This window comes from Daphnia magna, linkage group LG3, assembly GCF_020631705.1.
Source record: "Daphnia magna isolate NIES linkage group LG3, ASM2063170v1.1, whole genome shotgun sequence".
NCBI classification, from domain to species: domain Eukaryota; kingdom Metazoa; phylum Arthropoda; class Branchiopoda; order Diplostraca; family Daphniidae; genus Daphnia; species Daphnia magna.
Window position 1 is genome coordinate 10227508 of NC_059184.1, and position 16329 is coordinate 10243836.

General features: G+C 40.4%; 1 protein-coding gene and 2 long non-coding RNA genes across 3 annotated transcripts; all 3 read right to left on the minus strand.

Annotated features, from left to right (window-relative positions):
* Window positions 1–1112: 1112 nt before the first annotated feature.
* Window positions 1113–2551, minus strand: LOC116923605. The gene is made up of 3 exons (XR_004394592.2): window positions 2339–2551; window positions 2067–2213; window positions 1113–2000 (listed from the first exon to the last, which is right to left on the minus strand). It is a non-coding gene; the product is annotated as an uncharacterized LOC116923605 (long non-coding RNA).
* A 7724-nt stretch (window positions 2552–10275) lies between these two features.
* Window positions 10276–10803, minus strand: LOC123470475. Its single transcript, XR_006644134.1, has 2 exons — window positions 10410–10803; window positions 10276–10351 (listed from the first exon to the last, which is right to left on the minus strand). It is a non-coding gene; the product is annotated as an uncharacterized LOC123470475 (long non-coding RNA).
* A 1462-nt stretch (window positions 10804–12265) lies between these two features.
* LOC116923574 lies at window positions 12266–13474 on the minus strand. The gene is made up of 3 exons (XM_045171213.1): window positions 13469–13474; window positions 12832–13020; window positions 12266–12769 (listed from the first exon to the last, which is right to left on the minus strand). Exons 1-3 carry the CDS (start codon window positions 13472–13474, stop codon window positions 12371–12373), a joined length of 594 nt encoding a protein of 197 aa, XP_045027148.1. The 3' UTR covers window positions 12266–12370.
* Between the last annotated feature and the right edge of the window lie 2855 nt (window positions 13475–16329).

The window sequence follows — 16329 nt, forward strand, 5'->3', positions numbered from 1 at the left end:
TTTTATTAAGAAGGTAATCTATTGTGGCATTGTAAAAAAATTAACACACTTATCAAACAGGTAACTTATTTCACAAAATTGTAATGTTATAGCCCTGACATCACTCTTTTATTTTCCCTTTTCCAGGTATCAGAATCCCACTAGGTTGACCGGGGCAACAACCAACAATTGAATAGTCAATTAGAAAGCAACCTTCTAAGCCTAGCATCAATAACTAAGAATAAACCATTAAAGCTAATTAGGTATTTTTCAATGTAAAAATGTAATTAAATAATGAAATAATCAAAACAATTTGTTCGTGTCACTCTTCACTCATAGTATTTGCTTTATGTTGTTTATGAATAAAAAACTTGATGCTTACTCTTTAAAACACATTGAGTTTTTATTTAAATGTATTTGTGTTTACATACATTCTTGGTAATTTTAAACGTTGGAATAATAATAGTGAGAAGTTAGAATTCAAATTTGAATTACGCGCGTCATCAAAATGGCCGCCGCAATGGATGCCGGGAAGGGGCCAAGGGGGGTACATTTTATTGGAATTTGTGGTTCTTAAACTATAAAAATCGAAGTAAAATATCACATCAAAACATGCTAGAGATAAAAAAGAATCTCAATAATATATTATCTGTTTATTTTGGTGTATATTAGTAACCAAACAACGTACCCAAAAATATCTGTTTTTGGCCCTCCCCCCCCCTCCCCTAAAATGTCATAAAATAAAAAAATTAATTACGTTCTAAGTTTTCAGCAAATTTTCGTAAGTTTTACGGCAATCGATAGGTATTTAAAAGCGCTATCTATTTGGTGAATTTCATCAAAAAATATTGAAAAGAAAAAAAATTCTAAATGAATCAAATTTTTTTCATTTAATCGATCAAGCGCAGTATTGGACCTAAGCGACAAAACGCAAAAAAATTTATTTCATTTAGAATTTTTTTCCTTTTCAATATTTTTGAAATATAGGATATATATATAAAATACAGGATACAGCAATTTTTTTAAAAATATTTAGATTTTAAAAATACAAACACAAATACAACTAACTTTAAAACCAAATCAAAAGAAAAAAACAAAAACAATAAACGTAAATAATGACAACATAGCTAAACAATCACACAAAATTGGAACGCCCGCCACGGACCGGTTGTTGACGAAATGGCGTCTCCGTGAACGGATCAATGCCCGTTCAATAATGCCCATTGATTTTGAATTCGAAATTTTTGGAGAACGGATGTACGTCCGATCACTAGAGCCGTCTAGTGAAAGAATATAAAATGGCATCTTGTGGAAAAATTGGACATAGATCCGATTTTTCCCGCTAGAAGGTCCGATTTAGACGACAGCGAGATCGGAACATAGTCCGTGAACAGTTGAAGTTTGTGTTGATACGCCTATTCTCTGGAGCACAGCATCAGCGTTGCTTCCCTTCCACTTACCAACAACTGGTGGTAACACTGAATGTAAAAATTTCACAAAATTTTTTCTCCACTTTTCCATGGAAAATCAGGTGGACCCTGCTATGAACCACTTAACACTAGATAACTGAAAAGTCGGAGAAAACCCGATATCCACCGAAGAAAATTCGTCGATAGGAGCAAGGAAAGCCAATCCCTCTTTTCATAAATTGATCTAGCTAGTTCCAGTTAACAACAAGCAAGATGCCACGATCGGCTATAGCAACACGCCCGGGCCTAAAAGGCCACCTCACTAGGATAATAGACAAAATAAAGCTGTACAAGTGCGTTTCCATAACCGCAGAGTTCGATAACAACATAACCGTTGAGACTGAAATGCTAAGGTAACGTTACGAAAAGTTAAAATAAGAAAGGGACTAAATACTATAGCCATTGCAAGCTATAAACAAATATATACAAACTATTACTCTACTGGAGCAGCACTGACGTAGAAGAAGAGATGAGTCGAGATGAGATGGTACCCGTCATCGTTAAAAACAAGCGCGACGAGTACAAAGGCTAACTGGACGCCGAAGTTCAAGACTTGCAGAGAAAAGAAGAAATTAAACGGGATCAAGATAGAAACAAGCTGATGCAAGATCTACTCACGCAACAACAACAAGCATTCGCAACCCAAATCCTTCAACAACAAGTCTACACATTGCAAATGTAATACATCCCCCGTGTGAGGGTGGATGGTATTGCCAGAATTAAAAGTAAGTTGTATGTAAGGAACGGAATTCGGAGGCAATATACCTACAATGATAAAGGTGTATTATTGAACTAAGGCCATAAGAACTACACAAGATTAAACAAATAGCAAAACAAGAAATAAACACAAGAGCAAAGACATGATGAGGATAGCATAAAGATAGGCTTACCGTCGTAGCGCGAGCGATACGTCGAGTAGACGACGGAAGAAACGAATAGGGCACAGTTCTTCAAAACGTCGGGGAAGAACGAAACGAACAGTCAGTCAAGTGAAAAGCGAACTCAGCGATAGCGCTCACATCGATATCGTACAAAAACAAAAAACTATTTCAACGCCAAGATACAAAAGAAATTCACAATTCAGAGCTCAGCATATCAGTATCTGTACGTCTTGCAGCTTTGAATCGACTCTACTCTTTCGATTTGTGGGTTCACCACGAAACCTTGTATTTCGTCAGTGACTCAGATGCTGAGGGCACATAATTGCGTGGCACGTGCAGCCAATCAGAAGATGTTTACTTAAGAGATTGATGATGATGTACGTGCAGCCAATCCAACAGTTGTTTATTTAATTGCGTGATCTGCGTTTCGCGCTTGCGTCAGATGCAGGTGTTCAAATAGGTCAAGCCCAAAGCGTCGATGACTAATAGCTACTGTAGCGCCAATGTACTTTGTCGCTTAGCGCCGGATGCTAAGAGATGCAAATGTGCGATGTCAATGGACTTTGCCACTCTGGCCGGATGTCAAAAACTCAAAAGCCCGTCTATGGCCGGCCAGAAAGGCAGTCCAATGTAGTGATTCAGACTAATTTTTAGTGCTGTTAGTGCTGTCGCTGTGTAATGCTGTGTGTGTGTCGTGTAAGCTGTCTCTGACTGAATACATCCCTTAACCCAGTGAATCTGTTACACTACAATGCGACTTACAATATTTTAAGAAAAGAATAAAAAAGCAATCCAGTATATAAGAGTTAAATGAAAGAATAATAATGCGGATATAATAAATGTAAAAAGGAAATAAATAAAGGAGAGTAAAATGTGGGCATAATAAATCAATGTATTTATAGGCCTTCGTTACACAAATTCTTCAGTTAATAGTTCAAAACTAAGCTACACACGAATGACGGCCGCTCCTGCACCTGTGCTCTCGTTTGTCCGGCGAGGGGAAAGCTTTACTGCTCATGCCAAGCAACGACAATTACACCGTTGCTATCGATCTTCTTAAAAAACGTTTCGGCCAATCGGCAAAAATCATCATGGCTTATATGAGAGTGCTTCTCTTTCTCCGGCTGCTTTCACGCCGCTATTTTTCTTCTCTGCATTAATTCCTCAAACATTCTTTCGATTTTTTCCAACCTCGTTGCATCTTGCTGCCCCGATGGGCCGTACTTGGGTCTTTCCTCCCTTCCCATAATTTCCAGCGCTTACTCATCTTGCTTCCTTCGATCGGTCATCTCCTGGAAGCGCTTCACTTCCTGAAGGAACCCATTGCAGTTGGTGGGCTTTAAGCTCCATAATTTTTCTAGTACACTAGGTCTCAACCCCTGCCAGAGATACCCTAGCTTCGTGGCCTCATTCATACGCACGTCTACCCTTCTGCACAGATCAAGCACGTCGTAGTAGTACTCCATGGTCGATTCCTCAATTCCCTGCTTCCTTGCTCGCAATTTGGCCTTGTATACGGGCGTAAACTGTGTCAACAGGGTCGATTTAACTCCTCTGACCACTTGGGGCCTTTGTACTTCCGACCACGTATTGGGAAGACTGCCCGCTACCTCCATGCACGCATACCATTTTCCCGCAGCCCCCTCTAACGACAGCTCAATGTGATCCTTTAACTCGGTTTCGCCCCATCGGCTGTATCCACCCACCTTTTCGTAGCGGTGGATCCAACTGACTACGTCTTCCCCATTCCGTCCGGTGAATGTGGGTGGAGTCTGGAATTTGAATTGGGCCGCCATCCATATGGGATTGAGGGGGGCAACTCTCGCGGCTACAACAGAATGTCTCGCTAACCTGCCGCGTAGCAATCGAGCGCTTGCAACCGAAGATCTCCGTCGAAAAGCCTCAAAATCCCACTCCAATCCCTCTTCACTGTCCTCAGAATCAGAGCTGTCCTCACTTTCCACCCACACTAGAGTTTCCTCCTCGCTAATACTAGCTTGATGTTGCCCCAAATTAGTTTCCCTCGTTATTACCCGTGTACGGTCTTCCCACTCGGATAATCCTCCTGACTCACCTACACAGTCGTCCACTCGACTCCCGTTCCTTGGCACAAGGTTACTTGGGTTGATGGTTTCGACGGTACCACCTACAATTGCTTGATCAACTCTTGGCGCAAATCGCCCAAACTCGTCGCGAGGGCGTTGTTTCCCCTGGCTCTACCAGCACTCCCACTTATCTACCGCCTTCTGACTATTTGTCTAAAACCCGATTCTCAGATCGCTTAAAACGGCAACTTACTGCCTCCCGACGAACGACTGTTCGTCCAAATCCGATCTCCCGATCTCATACAACGGTAACCTACCGCCTCCCGACGAACGACTCTTCGTCTAAATCCGATCTTTCGATCGCATACAACGGTAGCCTACCGTATCCTAAGCCTCATTAGTCACTACTAGGTCTCATCTTTCTCCCTAGAATCTCTTATTGTGTCCCTATGTTGTCACACACTAATCACCCGTCGCACGGCCGGTGCTGTGGCTTTATACCCCAACAGTTTAAGGCACGTAGGCCAGTTGGGTCGACGACTCTCGGAAGCCCCTAACAGCCCACGCCTCCGAACAACCTGAGCAAAAGAGTGACAACGCAAGGACTTACCACAAGTTCTGCATCTCCACCATGTAACGCGGAGCGGCACGCATGCGTGCGGAAGGACGAGAGACAATTCTGTGAGGGTTCAGGGGGGTTACTTGAAGTCCCGGATAGTGACTAAGACACGTTTATTCACCGTAAACGTACACAACACTACAACAGATATAAGCAGACTGGGGGTACAGCAAGGGAATCTCCGGACATACAGCCGGAAATCTCGGATCGGATTGCGGCAAATCGCCGATAAAAGATCACCGGAAATGACAAACGAGTCTATAGTCTCAATAACCGCGACAATATTTAGACGTTAGCTGTTTTGCTTCCATCTGTATAGATTAGTTCTTCATTTCTCAATTTGTCATTTCAACAAACAAATTTTGTGCACAGTTTGATATATTTTAAGATGATGTTTTCGAGGTTTCTAATACCAGTGTCCTATGGTTTTGTACAAACCATGGTGCTCTTTTGTAACTAATATCTCCCGTTTCCTGGTTTTTCGGCCATTTTCTACTGATTATTTTGTTTTCTATCAGAATTTTAAGTGGGTTAAGGAGGCAGGGTCGTGTACAATAGTACCATTCTGCATTTGACAAGATTTTTCCTATTGCACTGTAAGCGAACCGTTTTCGATTTTCTTGTTTCTTTAGAATAAATTTACTGGCTATCCATTCTGATCTTTGCCTTAGAGGTTTGACCCCGGATTCAACTACTAGGTGGCTGATTGGGGTGGAACTTAGCGAGTTTGTTATTAGTCTGATGAACTTGTTTTGTAGTTTTTCATTTTTTGGAAGCCTTTGTGATTTGACGTGATCAATAATTTTGCCACATAGTCGAACGAACTTCTGACAAAACTCTGGTATAAAATTTTTTGTGTTTTTAAAGGGGACCCAGAATTTTTCCTAGATAGGAACTTAAAAATTGGATAGATTTTTTCATATTCCTCGGTAAGTAGGCTTAATTGGTTTTTCCACTTCAATTTTGCGTAAAAAAAACTCCTAGAATTCTTGCTGTCTCCATTTTTTTTATTGGTTCGCCATAGAGGGTCAGTGATGGTGAAGATGGTTTTTGTTTTTTGGAAAAGTTAATCATGATTGTTTTATTTGGCGAAAATTCCATTTTCCACTTTTATGCCCAATGTTGAATTAGGTCTATATATTCCTACATGATTTCTTCTGCTTTCTTCAGATGTGTATATGATATTGAGACTGTTATGTCGTCGGCGAATATCTAAAGTTCTACTTCAGGCGGGGGTTTAGGAAAATCTTGCATCATGATGTTAAAAAGTGTGGGGCTCAAGACAGCACCTTGTGGTACTCCTGATGTGATTTTCTTTGTCTCTGACGTATAGTTACCGATTCTGGTGCAAATCTTTCTCCCTGTTAGAAAATTGTTTACCCATCTTAGAGGTTTCCCAGTTATTCCTGTTTTTATTATCTTCAATATAAGACTTTTTATCCAGGTTTTGTCATAGGCTTTACATAGGTCAAAGCATACGGCAATAGTCTCTTTTTTGTTGTACCAACCATTTTTAATCATCGTTTCGAGCTTCAAAAGTATGTCGTGTGTGCTCATGCCGGGAGGGAATCCCGCTTGAGCTGGAAGAAAGAAATTCTTTTTTTCGAGGTACCAATTGAGTCTCTTATTGATCATTCTTTCCATTGTTTTACACAAAACAGATAAGAGAGATATTAATTGGTCTGTATCCCTCCACAGCTTGGGGGTCTTGATTTGCTTTAGGTATTGGGATTACGATAGATTTTCTCCAGGTTTCAGGTACGCACCCAGTGCTCCAGAGCGTGTTGATCAGATATAGGAGGTGGTTTTGATTTTCTTTGCTCATTTTTTTTACATTTTGTTATGAAGTTTATCAGTTCCTGTTGATTGGCTTTTGATTTTTGCTAACGGTGTTCGTAAAACTCAGTTCGTTGAACGTAAAAGGGGTGCTTATTCCTGTGGTGTCCTCCAACTCCAAGGCTGCTGTTATCTCATCTTCTATTTCTTTGGATGTATCATTTTGTGTCTGCTGACATATGTTTACGAAGAAATTTTTGAAATCTTTTACTACTTCTTCTGGGTCTGTTGTCATTACTCCTTGCTTCTTTAGAGTGATGCTTGGAGATATCGGTATGCTTTTCGTAATGACTGATTTTGCTACTCTCCATACTAGCGTTGGGTTCTTGGAAAGATCAGTGTCATTTTTGTCTATTTTTCGGTGCAGAATTTCATTCCATTATGGCAACTTCTTTTCGTGAAAGCACCAGTGCTCCGAGTTTTTTGCCCGGGGGATTTCAAGGTTTAATTCCATGAATTTTGGGCGGTGGCCACTCTGCCATTGTGGGCCGCACCAGATTGACGCGTTTTGGGTGATGCTTAGTAACGTAGCCATGGTTAAGTCGATGGTGGACAGCTTTCTAGATGTAGGGTTTATTCTTGTTCCTAGGTTAATGGGTATCAGCAGAGTGACGTCCTGATCTAGTGTTAAAAGTTGGTGTATCGCATTTCCAGCTCGATTTCTGTTTGGGCACGGGTTTTCCCACATTGAATTATGTGCATTGAAATCACCAAGGATTAAGAATTCTTTGTTGTTTCTAAATATGATGTCAGCTAGTTCTTGTGTTGAACAGTTACCTCTGGAGCAATAGGTAGAAATAATATTTAGTGATTGACTATTGTTTATATGTAGCGTAATGCCCACGGCTTCTATGTTTTTTATTAAAGGTAGGGTGAGCTTTGTGAAGTTCAGGTCTTTTTAAATAACAATTGCAACCCCTCCACCCTTGGAGGGGTGGTTTTTTGGGATGCAATTGTATGAGCTAAATTTGACAGTAAAACTGTCTTTCCAATGTGTTTCACACATAGCTGCCACTTCAGGGTTATGCAAGTTTAAGCTAGCTCTAAATTCTTCAAGTTTAGCTTTAGTTAATCCCTGTGAGTTGAACTGTATTTCTGTGTCCGATTTGCTAGTGTCGACTCCATATATGATGCCTCTTAGATCTTGTTCTGCCTTTGTCTTGGTTGCCAATAATATTCTGCTGTCAATCGAGGAAACGCTCAGCAAGTTGTCTGTTTGGGTTTCACTTACTGGATATACAAATAGATCCCCACCACTAGCTAGTTTGGCACACCTAATTTTACCAACTTTTTCTTCCTGGTTTTTTGGAAACACTCTTCTTTCTGTATTTTTCAGGCTTTTGAAACTCTCTTTATTCTCAGTAAACTTTATTATGATCGGCAAAGGGGGCGTATTTTCTTCAATTGATGGTGTGCGTATCCTGATTTGAGCTTTTACAGGTCTCTTTTGAATATAAAGGTTCTCATTTTCACTGTCCTCGTCCATGCTGCTTATGCTGTTTAGTTTTGTTCTTTTCTTTGCCCTTTTCCCTACTACCGTGAAACTAGATTCTAGTCGGTTCTTTTCTGTGTCTGAATCTTCGTTTGAACTATCCATGGACTTCGTGTCCTCATCTTCTTCTGCACTAGTGCTATCAGCACTCCTTCCGGACGCTCCACGCACTATCTTATCCGTGTAATGAACGAGTAAATATACAAAAAATGATCTTCACTTGACTGCTATTTCCACACGACTGAGTCAAACAGATTGGTCGGCAAATATAGATATATTAGTAGCATAATACCTGCTGGCACGCTTCCAGTTATAAACTTTTCTGTTGCCGTGTATATGCACGACTTTAATTTTATCCCCGCAACAAGGGCATTTAAAGTGGTTTTTCTTAAATACGTCCAGATCAATGAGGAATTTAGCGAGAAAATAGTGTTTTGCAGCTACCCCGAACGTATGTCGGCAGATTTTTCCCATCTGAAAATACATAAACGGAAACATAATTTATAATAAACGGCCGTATATTAACGCAGTGGTTACCCTCATCGAATTCTTCGATATCTCTTCAAAACTTTCCAAAAATTTCTTTTCTGAGGTTCCTGAGGTTTTCTGCATCAGATTATACCATAAGTCGAGCAAGCTTAAGGAAAAAAGTAAGACGTTATTGAAGCTTTAGGAGATCCTTTCCACCAACCAGAAAAGATGTAATCCTCGGTGGTAGCTTCTGCAACAACTTGGCAAGCAGTGCAGTAAAATTTTGGTATGTTGAGATCAAAGCAACCTGAAACAATTAATCAATATAGTTCATGCACAGCAAAGACACTTACAATACGGTTCATTCAATATATTATATATTGTAACGCACACATTTGTAACGCACAAGGGGACAGTGACACTCACGTTGATTGGACTACTAACACGAATCGTTCACCGGGTCGCTGGCTGAATCGACACTACAGCCGGGCGGCAGGTTCACCGTTCGCTATCAGTAGCTACAGACTAACACTATACTGATAGCGCCCACCACCACTACACATAACAAGAACACACGGATCGCACACTACACTAACAATCCTTTAACTACACTCACTAGACTAAGACCAAGACTAAGACTAAGACTGCTACCCGAGTTGAGACCAAAAAGAAGTCCGCTCCCTTGTCTCCGTCCCGACGTGGGAACACATCTTTTTCCCAGAATACAAGGGCAAAATGGACAAATACGTTTGCATGAATACGTTACATCTTACAGCCTTCACCATAAACGTTCTCTATACGGGACAATATAGAGATTTTTACCTGCTTTAATTACTACAGCTATGCACTTAGTAGTGGCACACACACTACAGGTTCCTATTGTCACAGCAGTTGTATTGGAACAAGAATAAACGAATACAACAAGTGATGACTTAAATTCTAAACAATGGTTTAACTCCAACAAAAGGGATAACCATTACCAAAAGTTGGAGAAGCGTCTGAAGACCTCTTGGGAAACCAGGGAACTCCTCCTACGGAGCCTAGCTCCGGGAGCTCACCCGATGGAGACTCATCTACCGCAGATTTGGGGCAGCGTTTTATACCGTCGCGCGAATTACTCCCCTTCCGGACTGCATATCTGCGTATCTTTCTTAGAGCGGACTTCTCCCGATAATTTCTTCACCACGATCGCAGCGTTGTCCAAGGAGCGGATGACTCATCTCTGCGAAGAGATAACCAATCTCCCTTTTCACCCGCGACAGGTCCCCCTTCTTCAAGACAGGCGACCCGACTGTACTAATCTTCTGCGATCCACGAAGGTTGATGAGACTAAAAATCAGCTTGCGTCCTCTTGGCAAATAAGGGACTTTTACTCCTTCGTTTTTCTTCTTTCCGGTTGCGCTTACTTGTTTAAATGTTTCTTGTATTTCCCGGATAGTCTTAAGGATTTTTCTTTTTTTTTTTTTTTAATTTTAACCGCCTGCCTTCGGCCACGGAAGAGGCGCTGCAATCGCATATCTTCCGGTCGTTTAAGATTTACCATTTACTCGTTCGGGAGCCTTGCACAATTGAACCAGTTTCTTGCAGTATCGTCCAAGTACATATTGAAATTATTACGTTTTTCGGCGTCACCCCATCCATTATGGGAGTAAATTGTCTCGTAATGCTCCATCCGTTGGCACGCATCTTCATCCGGACTAACTCGAAAGATAGGCGGGCTAATAAATTTTATTACGTTTTTCGGCGTCACCCCATCCATTATGGGAGTAAATTGTCTCGTAATGCTCCATCCATTGGCACGCATCTTCATCCGGACTAACTCGAAAGATAGGCGGGCTAATAAATTTTCTGACAGCTGCCATAGCTTGTCTTTGTGGCTGCACAATATGCCCTGATGGCACTATAAATTGTTGTCCACTGACTGGAACAACTGGACTTGCAGTTCTCAAAACGACCTCGGTTTCTGAATCCGAGTCTGAATCTCTTCCAGTCTCGACTGATTCACCCTGACTGTCAGCTTCTTCGGTCAAATGGTCCTTTGGAATAGGACCTTCAAAATTTAGGGCTTCACCAACAAAGGAAGTTCCACTCTCCAACGATGAGGCTGGGGTAGGTGAAGTTTCTACCGGAACGCTTGACAGTTCTCGAAGCGGATGTAATCGTCGGCTGGGGTCTCTTGGGCAACTAGGTAGCCGTGGGTTTGCCCTCTTCGGCATCGGCTAATAATGACTGCAGCACGACTTCGTTTACTCTCAGGCAACGAGCTGCGTCTTCAATAATTGCCACACCGCAGCAAAAAATTCGTTATTTACTGGTAACGAGCTGCGTCTCAAAAATTAAAACTCTGCAGCACTAATTCGTCACTTACGGGTAACGAGCTGCGTCTCCACCAATTGTCACACGAGTTGTATTGGAACAAGAATAAACAAATACAACAAGTGATGACTTAAATTCTAAACAATGGTTTAACTCCAACAAAAGGGATAACCATTACCAAAAGTTGGAGAAGCGTCTGAAGACCTCTTGGGAAACCAGGGAACGCCTCCTACGGAGCCTAGCTCCGGGAGCTCGCCCGATGGAGACTCATCTAACGCAGATTTGGGGCAGCGTTTTATACCGTCGCGCGAATTACTCCCCTTCCGGACTGCATATCTGCGTATCTTTCTTAGAGCGGACTTCTCCCGATAATTTCTTCACCACGATCGCAGCGTTGTCCAAGGAGCGGATGACTCATCTCTGCGAAGAGATAACCAATCTCCCTTTTCACCCGCGACACTATTTTGTTGCAACTGAGGCAACTTCTGGGAACCTTGCAAGGAGCAGGGACATCTGCCATTAAAATTTTTTTTTTTATTTCATGGATTGAATGAATGTTTATCTTGATTACCTCTTTCAAATACTGCTCCATCTTCCTTTACAACTTCCCTAGGCAAAAGAATTCTGGCAGGCATGTAATCTATATAATTGTTGTGAATTAGTACCCTTTTATGAAAGGGAAACTGAAGATGTGTGTTGGTGTCACATAGGTTGCACAAATTAGAGCTGTCGTTTGATTTACCAAGTTGAATTACCATACTTTGATCTTCTGAATCCATATTTTGAACAGAACAAATGATGCTGTTGACATGCTAGCTGGGTTCAGGTGTGACAAAAGCAGGAACATGGGTTGTCTTTGAACTCCAATATTTTCTTTCACTTTTTTAGGGTGACGAGTATTTCTAGTTGTACTTTCTTCAGCGAATAATCCATTTTGCGTATCCCACTACATGCGAATAGGCTATTGTGGTTGGGCCACCCTAAATCGTGTACGCATCACCGGGAGCAGCGGTAAAATGCAAGTTTTACAAGATGTTACCTCATTTAGTTTAACTTTGATGAATTCTTAAATGTACACCAAAAGAGTACACAGAAGTACATTTTTATCAAAATGAGATTGAGATTTATTTTGCTTATCAAAATTTAAGTCAACTGAGTACAATGTTTCACCATGATCAATCATCATTTGCGTTAGATTTACTACAGAATGGAAATAAAGGGGATGCAAATACAGATCATGGCGGAATCTTTGTTGTAAGCAGTCAAATTGCTTTTATTGTCGGTTCAAGGTTTCGTGCCTTGCTAAAACCTGTTTTTTTCTTCCCATCATTGTTTCCGTTAGGGAAATCAAAAAAATTTGGGTCGTTGTAACCGCGATCGGCAATGGCTTTCTCTCCTTCTCTAAGACCAAAAATAAAGACATCTCGGGCTAGCCTAAGATCTGACCATTCGCCACAGGGAAGTCCGCCGTAAGCCCAAACAATGTCTCCGGTTCGGATACAAATGGCTAGTTCGTATCTAAGACCGGGACCATGAAATTTATGGGAGTACCATTTGGGGTTGAATGGCGATGGCTCCATGATTCTGAAATCTACTCCATCAATAGATACCAGAATGTTGGAGCCTCTAAGGGCTCTATGGAAACGATTCTCCCATTCAATCTATGAATGAAAACAAATTAGCATTATATATAAACCCCAAAGAAATTAATGTTGTCTCCTACCACTGGCATTTTTGCGAGAAGGCGAATGAAAATATGGCACCACTTCCGAAATGTTTTTTCCGTCACTCCAACTAGAGCAGAACTTATGTGTTCAGTAGCATAATGCTTCAAATGCAATAATGTCCATAAAAGATGCTCTGGGCGCGATTTAATGGGACGGACATGAGATAAATTGTCATACTCCGTCAACTCCGTTTTATAAATAATTAATCATCCCTAGTTTATCCATTATCCCCATATCCACATTTGAATCACCCATGTTTACATATTTTCTTGACACTAGAAACGCAAAAAATACTAAACAGCATCCCTAGCCTTTTACTTGAATTAATTTTCATGGATAAACTAGGGATGATTAATTATTTATAAATACTGGAGAAGACGCAGAATGTCTTAAAGTGTAGTATTCTAGAACATTTCCTGAATTGGAAAAGTATTACTAGGGTAAATAAATCAAAAACTCCCTTTTTTCCTATCTCCTCCTGCAATCGAAACCCCCCTGGATTTTTTGAAATTTTGCAACGCAGCATCCGAAATTGGTCTATTATCTAGTTTTGGCATAGATAATGTAAACTTAAAAATACATAAAATAATATACATAAATCAATTACATTTCTCGTATTTATTCGTGAAAAACAAACATTTATAATACATGGTTACAACAATTTTAAAATAATATAATATTCACAGCAACAATACCCTCCCCGAATACAAAATACACGGTATAGTACACGATATGCCCACTACACGTACACGGTGATGCGTACACGGCTATAGAGCAGTAAAACATCCTGCGTTGCGCGTTTTTCACAAATGCGAAAATCTCATTTGTGTCCAAGTTGGTCTGCTGCGGCTGCAGCGTCTTATGGAGAAACCATCTTCTTCACGTTAAAAATTAAGTTTTCATAACTATAATTTAGATTTCCCCCTTTTCTTCCTAGCAGTGGGTACCCTATTCATCTTTTCATTTCCCAATTTTTTTTCTAGCTCCAGTTCTATCTACTTTATTTTTATTTTATTTTTGTTTGTAAATTGCTCGTCTCTTTTAGCCGAAGAATTTCGTTTGCTGCCAGAAATTCGTCTGCTACGAAGGGATGAACAACAAACTATTCACAAACAATAGCTAAATAAAAATAAACCAGATAGAACTAGGGCTAGAAAAAAAAATTGGGAAATGAAAAAATGAATAGGGTACCCACTGCTAGGAAGAAAAGGAGGAAAATCTTAATTGTATTTATGAAAACTTATTTTTTAACATGAAGAAGTTGGTTTCTCCATAAGACGCTGCAGCCGCAGCAGACCAACTTGGACACAAATGAGATTTTTGCATTTGTGGAGAACGTGCAACGTAGGATGTTTTACTGCTCTATACGTACACGATTTAGAAAATTTTCACTGTCGTCTGCTACTGCCTAAATCGTGTACAGCCTGCCCTCAAGCCACTCCTCCATGGGGCGGAGTCGAGCAAATACACGGTTAGAGTACACGCTTTAGGGTGATGCGATACACGGTGATGCGTACACGATTTAGGGTGGCCCATCGTGGTTCCTTTAAAGTCTTCTTTTTTCATTAGCTGTTTCTCGTCGGTCCTTCAACTTAAAGAAGGACACGAGCTCTTTCTCCGTTTTTTTATCCATGGTCTGTGGCCTAGAAAAAGGTTAGTATAATTATATTATGTTACATGAATGATGAATGTTTACGTTCCACTAATAGTGAAAATTACAACCTAGATCACATTTTCAGAATTCCTTGGCCGCTAGATGGCAGTATCCTTGCGTCAGACGCCGAACGCCCCATTTAGAAAAACGACGGCACACAATGGGAATACGTATTCCAAAATGGAATTTCAGCCAGGCTGAACGTCCCATATGGAAAAACGACGCCACACAGTAGGAATAGGGATTCCGAAATGCGATTTCAGCCAGGCTGGATCTGTTGCCGTTCTCTGATGAAGACTGTGTTGTGGCCTAGGTGACGGAGACCGAGTTGGCCTCGATTGCCTCTAATCGGGGTCCCCGCCCTGGCGTGCCCCAAAAAAGCCAATCGGGGGACTACTTCGTCAACCGGGGTGGGGCGGGGATAAATAGGATTGGTCTTTGATTTTGATTTTTGACTCTGATTTTGACTCTGGTTCTGATTCTTGTATTTTGATTTAAAAATCAAATGGGTTACGAAGAATCTGATTTTTGATTCTCTGGAATCCGTGATTTTGATTGCATTTGATTCAAATCAAAATTTTGAATGATTAGGCCGATCACTGTCTAAAGGGTTTGATCAAACTACTTTGTCTGAAACAGCAGTTTAAGATATAAACAAGTTTTGGAACAAGTTGAATATCTATTATATATTGTATCACTTACTTCCTTGTCAGAATATTGTAAAAGTATAAAGCAATAGGAGTTGGTGACACCAAATAGGCGGAGTCTAGTGGAATATGGGCGGAGAGTCAGACCAAGCTTTGGAACACAGATCTCCTAACCCTGAGCATTGCAGACCGTCACCAGCAACAATCTGGAGTTGTGCAATACACTTCCTTTAGGAAATTTGCTAATGAAAATTTAGCAAACTTCGATTAACGTGCAAGCTCGAACAGAGAAGTTGAAAAGATACCCTACATCGAAACCCACCAGAAAAAAAGTAGTCTATATTGGAACTAAGTGTTTGTTATTGTGCATTTAACTTTTACATCTGGAATTCGCCAAAAGAATGAGGCAAGTAAAAATTTTATATATATCCGTCAGTAAAACGTATGATAGAAACGAAAATTCAGTGTTGCTATAGGTCCTGAATTGCTAAGATTTGTCTATGAAGGTTCACGTATGTAGATGTAGCATGTTACAAAGCATACAGGCTTCACATCTTTATTGATTTTCTCCACCTTTCCTTCTCGTGAATCGATATGCTGGGACAGGGTTTATCATTTTACGGATCCGTCGGTTGGCTGCCCAGAATGTACTATTTATTACTAGATGTCTACCGTTAGCTCATGGCCACCGTAGATCCAAACCAAGAATCGGGTTAAGGGACAACAAATTACTAATTAGTCATCAAAAAATAAACAGACTCTGTAGCTATATAACGATATGAATAGAAAATGTTTTATTGCCACCTGGCATTACTGACATTGAACACTTTTCGTCAAAATAGTATATTGCTAGGGAGCAATAACTTGATTGTACTGTGCAATCTACAGAATACAGCAGCAGGAAAATAGCAGGCCTAAGGAGCTCGCTTTTAATTACATTTTATTTTTTTGCATATGGCGAATTTATTTGTAATCACAAATCTCATTCTAGCTTCTAATGAGTTATATTTTTCTGTAACTTATTTTTGTAGGCTACTTCATTTTCTAGTTGTTATTTCCAAGAACGGGTTGATCAATCATTAAAAAAAAAATAATTCTATCGTTTTGAATGGTTTACGCAGCCTTTTTTTTTTTTTCTTCAATCGCCGTCTTAGATAAAGAAAATGGCACTTAAATTTCATCCACCGTAATCA

Coding starts and splice junctions, on each gene's coding strand:
- LOC116923574 (XM_045171213.1), bottom strand. Junction 12,770..12,831: donor TTCTCGCAAAAATGCCAGTG/GTAGGAGACAAC, acceptor TTTCATTCATAG/ATTGAATGGGAGAATCGTTT.